Raw genomic sequence first — 10,139 nt, 5'->3', positions numbered from 1 at the left:
GCCATGGTGCCCAATGGACAAGTCCTGAATTCCTGCCCCAAAATATCTCTGCAATATGGTATTTCATATGGACAATCCGCTCTTTGCAGAACAAAACAGATCTTTTCTAGGAGACCCAGCGTGGGTAATGGTGAAGACAATGATCTGCATCCTACTGCTTATATCTGTATTTCACCTAGGCCTGTGAATCATCCAATCCTTGAACTTAACCGCGTTTTCCACTGGGAAGAAAAAATCCAGCAAAACCGCCATTCGTTTCAGCATCTCTTACTCTGGGTGAAATACTTTATACTGTGAACTGGAATGGCTTGGAGTGGTTTGACAGAAGCGATAAAATGGTACTAAAACACGCACAATCAGTATTCTAAATACAAGAAGCCCTTTGGGGTGGTTGTGGCAGAAAGCTAGCAGTGATCCTTCTGAGAAGAAAATGCACACGCATGTGTTTCCAAACAAAAAGCACTTTCATCCTGGTAAATAACAAAAGGGAAAGGACTTTCCTCCTTGGTGTCCATTTGCAGGTTATGTTTCCCCCTTTCATTCGGTTCATTTAATGATGGTCATCCGGCTCCTGTTGCTGAAAGGCAGACTGCATCTTCTGTGGGACCTGCCCTCTGGTGGAGTTCTTTCTGCCCTGCAGTCTGCCTTGCGCTAAGAACCAAAACAGCAGGATATTGGATAGAAATGACTAAACGCAATCCAGAATTGGGGGGGGTGGGGGGAATAATGAACCTCTTCAGCACGGCAGTTCTGGGCTATCAGGTGTCTTCAACTACCACAGCATGAACAGTATTAGGTCAAAGTCTTCAAGGTTCGTTACTATGCTACAGCAACAACATATTCAACAGAGGCTATTTTCAGGCTAACGGCACTCACATTTGGCTGATGTAGATTATATGCTAATATTTGGTAACAAATGTAACAGCTTTATGGTTAATAAATGGCCAAGGAGGCTTGGAAGACCATTCCCTCCCTAATGAAACCAGGTCAGTGGCTGACCCTTTTGAGAAACAGTGTTTCTTACAATTTCTGCTGCCTTAACCCCTGGGATGTATGCTGTATCCAGCAACAAGCTGGGAGCCCCTGGGTGCTACACTACCTAACAAGCGCACACACCCTTGAAACCCTGACGACACTATGGTTGAGTACCTGTCGCAGCTGTCGATGGGAAGGGCTCACTTTCATATCAGTGTTGTTCTTCCAAAGGACTGATAGGGCTGTCTCTAAAGTGAGGGTTATGGCTTCAGTTCTGTTCCTGACAGGCGGAAAGACTTGTCACTGAACACACTGGAGGAAAATCTCCAGCAGTGCAGTGTTACCCAAAGGGAACGTCCCTCCTCCTGCATAATTTGAGGCCAGGCCTCAAATCTGTGTATTACGTGGTATGAAAACGGGAACACCACATATCTTTTTAAATTAAAGGATCTCTTAAATAGTCATCCATCTTCTGCTGCATACTCGATGCTGCTTCTTCTCTTTGAATATATACATACGTATTTAACTCTTAAATTTGTGTATTTATTTAAACTCTGTACTGTACTAAAATATGCATTGTTTTAATCAATAAGGATTTGCTGGCGACAATCAGGTTGACATTCAAACGTGGTGGCTGGCTGAAAGCTTTTATGTGCCTCTTAGACGTGCTGATTGCTCCCCACCAGAGGCGGGGTCTCTGTGCTACTCTCATACAGAATAATGAGCTAGTGGCTGAAAAACAAAAGCCATTGCCTTTCTCTTCTATGGATAGTGTTCTGGTCTATTTAAGTTACCTTTCTGGAAGTGGGATGGGGTAAAGATACCTTTAATGATGAAAAGCAGCTGTGACCACATGAAATGAAACCAGTGCTAATACAAATCTACTGTATCTGTTATTTACCAACACCTTAGGTTTGCTTGTTTGCTGCTGCTGAATCTGGGGAGGGGGAGGTGAGGCAGCACTGAATGGTGCTGGAGAAGGCAAACCTTTTATCTTACTCCCTCCCCACCCCCATGATCCTCTTAGAGGGGGGAAAGGGTGATGAAAGTGAACTTGGGACGAGTGAAGGGGAAGCCAGGGGATAAGCCGCTGTGATGTCAGGTCTGAATGCTGAAGTTCATGAGTCCCAACTCACGTGGTCAGAGCTCTCCAAGGAGAGGCTCTTGGTCTTGTGAGGAGAAACCGGGCTGGGAGGGCTGCTCAGGTTGGAACTGTTAGAAGCCGTAGAATGTCTTGGCGAGTCCGAGTCCTGCAACCCCAGAAATGCAGAAGAACATCAATAAGTAACAGCGTAATGGAAGGCAAGTCTGTCTGAGACCAAAGAGGACACACATTTGAACGAGTCAGCAGAGACTAGATGTCTGCATATATGTTCCCCCTAGCTTTTATGTCCACTAATATAGATTGAACAGCTATACCAGTGTAATTTGCTCAGCATTTACTTTTCTGTTGTGTTTCAGTGAATCCTTTGAAGCTCGGTTCACATAAGGCATGAGCGGTGCTGGCACACGGGGGAAGCGGCTACCAGTGGAAGGGGAGGTGACAGCTGCCCTGGTTCTGGGAGGGAAGAGGGGGTGGGGGATAATCTCAGTTTGACTGTACAGTTTTGTAACCCTAAGCTGCTGCTTAACTCTCAGCTACTTCTGGACTCTCATGCAGCAGTTGTGATCGACACAAGCTGAGCGTGGAGGCACAGCACGTCTCCATCAGTTTAATTTGCCCCAGTTCTGTACATCTATGTAAATAATACCAGGATTCAGAGCAGATGGACAACCACCTTATCCTAGAAAAGACTACAGGCCATTATTAGAGCACATTACTCCTGGGTGGAGGAGCTGCAGATAATTGCTTGAGTCAAAACTGATGAGAGGTGTGGACATGCAACACTTCTACCATTGTAGAGTCACTGTAAGACTCGGGGGTTTTTTGCCAGGTAACTACAGCAGAGTAGTGACTCACACTAGTGTACGACTTAATTCACACATCTGCTCTTTCTTTCTGCTAATATAAATACTGTGTGTCTGCATCCCCTGTTTTGCACTTCTACTCAATTAGGAAGCCAGTTTCCTGATTGAGCTTCGTCAAAATCACTTCTCTCTGCAACTTCCAGAATGAAGGTTAACTCCAAGCCCTGGGCAGGGGCTAGCCTTGACTGTCATCTGATATTTTGGCAGAATAGAGACAACAGTCTGAGACAAATGGCCAATTTCTGAATTTTTACAATTAGCTACTTGACTGGAGACCCTCCCATATATAATCGGTATCTTTCCTATGAAACATCTGCTTATGGGCTAAGCTTCCTGGCTGCCAGAGGACACAAGGAATAATGTCACTTTTAGCTGGGGTAGGTCAAAATCAACATCATACCATGCAGTTATTTTACCAACCTAGTGCATTCGTGAGTCTTACTGGTTTGCTATGCTCAGGGGCCCATTTTTTGCCCAACTATTCAAAGCTAACATATTTTGACGTACTTCATATACCAGGAATTCTCAATGGCTGTAATAGAGAAAACGTGATTATGAAAAATGAGATCTGAGCCTTTGGGGCCAAATTCTGTCCTGTTGCATTCACTTTACTCTAGACTTCCATCAGCAAACAAGAGGATTGTTTGACCATGGCTGTATCTAGAGCCCTCAGATTTCTTCCCTTCACTCCTGTTACTCACCTCCCGCTCATAGTCCCTTGTCGGCACATCACTGCCTTGGTCCAAACCACCAGAAGACAACGACCCATCTGATGGTGATGCCATAGGCTGACGCTTTGCGCTGTAGCTCCCTCCTGAGAATTCCCGCCGCAGAGCACTGCCATTCTGTGCTGACGACCCTAAAAGGTGCAAGGGAATAACGGTTGTAGGGACATATGCTAGGCTGGCCAATGGCTGCTTTATGGTCCCCCATTGCTTTCCAATAAAACCTTCCTCAACAAAATCGGACCTCTCTGTATTCCCAGATGCCCTGGACAACACACTTGATGTGATCATGCACTGAACCCTGCAATATCTGGACAGGACCATGGGAGGACAAAGAGTTAAAAAATTAACCCTTCTCTGTCAGCAGCCAGTTGTCCACTGCTATAACATGTGCTAGCCATACCAGAAGCAAACTGCAACAACAACAAAGGAAAAAACCAGCATTGGAGCCAATGGTTGATTTGCCCTTGACTCCGAGACTCAGCAGTCATCACGCAGCCCCAAGATAGACCGACAGTTTAGATTCTGATCCTGGCCATCATAATGTCAACAACAGAGAAACAAGCATGTGAGATTTTCAGTATCACTTGACATCTGCCCAAGAGCTCCTACCAAGGTCAGTGCTTGAACACTCACACTGACGTCAATGGGAACAGTCAAGCCAATACTGAGCACCCAGCATTAGCTTTCCATGTTTCTACATGCAATTTAAGGCAAGACAGACCTGGTAACTTACTTGCTGCCAACCCACTACTAGCGCTCATCGATCGTCCTGGTTCCGGGCGGGATTTTGTGATAGATGGGATGCTGACAGAGCCACTGAACATGGTCCGACTTTCCTGAGGCCGAAGGTTCTGCAACGCAGGGAGACACGGAGAAAAATGCTTTAATCAATTCATCTACTGCTGATTCAGTGCTGGAGGCAGGCAAGTACCAAATGAGACTAGGAAGTCCAAGTAATGCCCTGGTCTTACCAGAGCTAGATCACCTCTGGGATAGGTCAGCAAATGTGCAAGATAGTATTCTGCAACTTAGTGCAGAGGCTGGAAGATCACACAGCATGACAGTACGGTGCTGAATTACATGGACAGATGCAGATGACCAAGAAAGACTCCCTGGTAGAACTTCCTTAGTGGGCTGCTCTGGGAGTCTGACATCTGATACCAATTTAGGTGACATACTAAAAGATGCCCAACAAACATGGCATATTTTCTGGGGGTCTGTGTTTCCAAGCAATATTTTATTAAACGGGGTCTCTTCAATAGCATCATGTGTGCACTAGATCTATTTGTTAAGAAGAACAATGTTACTTGTGCCATATGCCTGTCGTGTGCTTCATGCAGTTAAGCAGAAACACTGGGCCAAACTGTGCCTACAGCTATACTAAAGAAACCTGATTAGTTTCAGCAGGGTCAGTCTAGATCGACATGGATGTCGCCAAGAGCAGATTTAGCCTTTTAGTTTCAGATTGCTTGGACAGAAAAGCCTCATCCAAATACTAGTCAGAGGTTTTTTTTGTAAGTACTTTGATTTGCTGTTATCTCAAATTAGGGCTTGTTCCACTGCTTTGCTTTTCATGCCACCACACACCTGAAAGTTGTTTTTCTGAACTGGCCACGTATCAGCTGGGCTGAAAATATGCCTTATCAGTTTAAGGGGCAAACCCTTTCTGCCTTTTGGTGAATTTCACCACTCGGTTGCAGGAGTGTCTTAAATTCCTATACGAAAAGCAAGGATTTCTTAGGGTGACCTCTCTATCCCAACTACAGAGATGGTTAAATAAAAGTTCGACAAGTTTTGAATGCAAGACATTCTTCATCTGGTCTCTGATCACAGGAAGCCAGGGACAGCATGACTATTTATGACTATGCTGTGCTTGGGGCTTCCTGTGATCAGAGACCTGACGAAGAATGTCTTGCATTCGAAAGCTTGTCTAACTTTATCCAAACTACAGAGTTGTTCAAATAAGGATTTCGTAGGATGATATCTTTTGCCTCTGGCATAAATTCTGGATCATCACAGCTACAACATCATTCTTAGACTACCTCCAATTTCTCTTGCACGTCTGAAGAAAGAGGAATGGTGGTTTGGAGCAACAAACTCTGGGAAACTTGTTTTCAGTGTTGTAATCTTAAAGGTGATCACAGGGGGGGAAAAAACTAAAAAAGACTTCAGCACACTTAGTCCTGCAGTCTTTGTATACAAGATTGCTTCCTGGTCACATTGATAAGGGCTTTCCAACATGCCTGTTTGTCTTTGATCTCTGGTTAAATATCAGTGCATTTATCAGGCTCCCTCCTTGCACAAATAAATCATTAGAACTAATGAGAATTGGCTATATAAAACCTCTCCATACAGGGGAAGAAATACAACTTCTTTGTAAGAAATAGATCCAGAGCCCAAAGTGGCCCTACCGAGCCTAAAGCTAGGTCCAAGCTTCAGCTATTTATGTTTTGGATTGTATTTTTGCCTTGCAGCTTATTTCTTTCTACTACTAATGCCTTACGTTATTTCAGACTAACACAATATAGCCAAGTATACAAAATAATTCACAACTGTAGTTGCCCTCGTAGGCATGGATGCTAATGAAACTTACAACAAGAATAAAAAGCCTCTATGAGGTCGGTTCTGCCCCGATCTCTGCTCCCTGCGTGGCTCTGTCTGAGAATATCCAATCAATCAGGGAAATATTCTGGATCATAAACAAGCAGGGCAGCCTCAGTCCCACTGAGTGTGTCTGAATGGCATAGTGATGCTTGGGTACCACAAGCACTAGTCTCTTGCTCTCTGTCTCTCATATCCTGCTTTGTGTTTTGAATTTATTTGATTATCTCTGTGCTGCAATATGCTGTACCATGTAGACATACACATTTAATGCAAATACCGCATTTACCATGTCATGATGATGTCTGAGAAAAAAAAAAAAACAACTCAGGTATTCCATTACTTCCATGCTAGTTCGGGGTTTTTTTGCACAGAGTTGGCAGAATCAGTAGCTGCTCTTGTTTAATGATATAGTAACCCCCTAACCCTAAATAGGACTAATTAGCATTTGATTGGTGGGTTTTTTTCTTCCTTTCTACTTCCTCTGAGCTATGTTTAATTGTATTATTAGCACCACAAAAGAAGAGATCTCTTAACAGTACTGCAAGGAACCTTCTCAGATTCAGCTTTCAAGGAGGAAACATGAGAAAAATGCCCACGTCATTACTTTGCCTCCAGAAGGAGAGAGGATAGAAAGACCTGAACACACAGCTAATAATGCAGCATTTTAATAGTGAAGGGGGGGGGGGGCGTGTGTGAGAGAAGCTGAGGAATCATTAAATTCCTGGTGTAGCCTTCCCCCTTCAGCAATGTGGTAATAACACAGATACAGCAAACCAATGTTTTAAATCCACTGTATAGGGAAATCGGTCTGAACTATTTTGTGTTAGCCTATATCCTTAATACAAATATAAATTTCCTTCCTGATTTGTTGGTATCCAGGGGCAGTACTTAAGTATATGGTAGATGATAAGCTATCTATTACTTATAGAGTATCTATCAATTTCTCTAGGTACGTTATATAATAGTATAGCTAAGGAGGGGGTTTGTAATGGCTGGAATAGACTAAGCAAAGCAACTAGGGGATGTGTAGTAAGTACCATTATTGTTACTGGTCTGCTGTTACCGCCACTGTTCCTAACCTACATTTATGAACAATTTTCCAACAACAGGGAATACTTCTGCCTCATTTTCCCACATGACATGAACTCCTCATTTTTCATGTGCAACAAGCCACGCAAGAAGCTTGATTTTTTTTTCCATTCAGACTCTCTCTGCCACCTGCATAGATGAACCTGAGACTGCAGGGATGGAAACGCCCTATTTGATTCGCCAGTTTATCTCCCTGCTGTTGGATTGTTTCCAGCTGTTTCAGCAAATCTGTAGGACTGACAAGCACCCTTCAAAATAGTCAAATTAAATATTATCTTGTATTGCCTGTATGCCCTTTTTTTTCAGAAAAGCAGTGAACACACAAACTATATTTTAAATGATCTTATTTACCATAAAAGAATATGTGGAGCCAGTCTGTGTGTCCTGCAACACCCAGGAAGATCTCAGCTTGAGCATGCTGACAGTGGGTGGAGACTGCACAGACCAAGTGATAAGGGATGAAGTACCCGGTGTTTAACTACAGAGCAGACATGGTGTTTTGAGACAAGTTAGGAAAAGCCAAAATACAGCACTTTGATATCATACATTGTGATTAATATATTGGAATCACAAGGAGGCAGCTTCAGTGCCTGTCAGACAAGGAGCAGGTGGTTTCTCAAAGAGAAGAGTGATGTTCAATAATAATAATAATAATAAGGCAGCAACTCTCCTTACCAGAGGCTGAGCAGCCACAACCGGTGGATGGGTGGGGTGTGCGGGACGGAACTAGGAAGGTGGGCACCGGTGACCAGTACATGCATTTAAAAGAGATCAGCCGTAACAGTGTAAAACTCGAACCCAGTCAGGTTGGCTTGCAGCCTCAGATTTGATTACTGTTGTTTTTCTTTGAATCTGTTTGCAAAGTCCATGTAATTCCACCTATGTGATTTCTTCCCTACCCCAACAAGCAAAGGTCTCATTGTTCCTTTGTCTAAAAATAAATCCCAGTGACCCTGGCACTTAAATGCAAAAACGGCAACAGAGCAATGTGCACGCAACGCGAAGAAGAAGTCGGCACCAGGGAGAAGATGGCAGTTAGAAGCAGCAGTTATGGAAAACAAACCAGCAGCAGCAAATTAAAACAATCAATCAGAATTAACTGTGAGCCTTTAAGAAACAAACAATCTGGTTTAGCTCAAGCAATTCAAACCTGTGCATATAAACTCCTTCCCCGCTGCTGGACTAAGATGGAGAGTGGGGAATCATGGATAGAAGAAATACCCTTGCAAAGGAACGTCCCCTCCCCAGCAGAGAAGCTGCTGACGGAGCAAGCTATAAGCTTGAGACACAGTGAAAGCACCAAGTTAGCTCTGTGCATCGCAGTTGTAGTCGGGGAGTAAAACTGTGGTGGAGTTGCCGTGCTCCACAAATGCAGCAGCTGCTCATCTGTGTAGCGGCAGACCCAGACTCGTCCACCCCGCGAACACTGATCTACTCCCAAGTCTCACCACAGTGAGGCCTCCCCCACTCCGTCTCCTCAGACTCGGACTCTGCCCCGGGGTCTTCTACATGTCCATGGCACTGGGTGGACTGCAGCTTCCATGGGAATTTGGCTGTTGGGTGGCTTCCCCTGGTTTTTCTAGCTGTTCCCCTATTTGGATTCACTAAACGAGTCTACCCATCACTAAATGAATCTTGGCTTGGTATTTTCCAGTGAAAGATCATAGGTCCCCGTGTGCTAGACTTGCTTGCAACGCCCCAGCGTTGATTTTGTCCCCTTCAGGTCCCTAGTTCAGGCCCATCCCGGCTCTATCTGAGCCCCAATCAATTGCCATGAGGAGCCCCTTGGACACAAGAATATTGGTTCCCTGTTGCCCAGACAGCTTCCAGACTCCATGCCGTTTCTTCCCTCAGCCAGAGCATGCTCTTTCATAAAAGCCAGTCCTCTAGGTGAGCTAACGGGCCTGCAATCACAAGGCTCTGGATTCCCCGATGTCCCTCCACATTCACACCCTTGATCGCTATGTAAGCGCACTGGCAGTGGAAGCGGTGCTCTTAAACCAAGGTCAACATTGTTACTATGACTGCATATAGTGAGCACCTACATGCGCAGCCCTTCCTGCTTGCTGTTGCCTTACTGGAGAAAGGGTAAGGAAAAGGGACTGGGTCCCACTGTATTTTAAATATAGAAACGTCTGCGGTAAAGTGAAAATGCTGCAATGCAATAAACTTTGACTTTTTCAATGACTCATGCAAACTGACCCCAGCCCTGTGCTCGCGGCACAGAGCACTTCAGCCCTTCTGGACAAGGCCTGGCTTGGCCTTAAACGGGGTGCTCTGCTTTCAGACATTTGGCACAAGGCTCTGCCCAGCAGAAACGCCTCGAGTGTAAATACAGACTGACTGTACTAGGTGCAAGGTGCCTACATGCTCTATAAAACACCGTGGCTTTGCTTATTAATATTTTGTGCTTGCTTACAGTTGCAACAGGTCACGACAGGGACAACTGGCCACACGTTAACTCTTTGGGACTTAGCTGTACATGGGCAGCTTCCATGTCCAGCAATGCCTCCCAACATTTTCCTGCCAACAGCTTTGCCTCTGGACTGTGCCTTTCTTCCACTTCATGAGAAAAGAATAATTTTCCCTCAAGGGTCTAAATTCTTGCTGGGGTTACACCTGAAAAACCCTCTCAGCAGCAGGAGCTCATAGGGAGAAGCTGGCCACCTTATTCTCATTTGGGTTTCCCAAACCTGCAAAGAAGCGCCCTGCAGTAGCTTATTATTTTATTATTATTTATGCTACCATAGTGCTTAAGAGCCTCATTCATGGACC

The 10,139-nt window shown here is 44.7% G+C and overlaps 1 protein-coding gene across 9 annotated transcripts in view; it reads right to left on the bottom strand.

Annotated features, from left to right (window-relative positions):
- Positions 1–8: 8 nt before the first annotated feature.
- CDC42BPA (CDC42 binding protein kinase alpha) overlaps positions 9–10,139 on the bottom strand; it is a 349,682-nt gene continuing 339,551 nt past the window's right edge. For 5 of the 9 annotated variants that reach the window (XM_025216127.1, XM_025216132.1, XM_025216161.1 and 2 more), the window contains 4 exons: positions 4,393–4,522; positions 3,645–3,802; positions 2,112–2,225; positions 9–651 (listed from right to left, as the gene is read on the bottom strand). In XM_025216127.1, coding sequence (XP_025071912.1) covers positions 547–651; positions 2,112–2,225; positions 3,645–3,802; positions 4,393–4,522 — 507 coding nt within the window. In that variant the 3' untranslated portion in view covers positions 9–546. Of the gene's footprint in view, positions 652–1,509; positions 2,226–3,644; positions 3,803–4,392; positions 4,523–10,139 lie in introns of those variants that run through there. The other 4 variants (XM_025216156.1, XM_025216181.1, XM_025216130.1 and 1 more) reach the window with 3 other exon arrangements.

The sequence above is a fragment of the Alligator sinensis genome, unplaced genomic scaffold, assembly GCF_000455745.1.
Source record: "Alligator sinensis unplaced genomic scaffold, ASM45574v1 scaffold138_1, whole genome shotgun sequence".
In the NCBI taxonomy this organism is placed as follows: Eukaryota; Metazoa; Chordata; order Crocodylia; family Alligatoridae; genus Alligator; species Alligator sinensis.
Note: the sequence above shows the minus strand (reverse complement) of the source record. Positions and strands in the feature narration are given on the sequence as shown.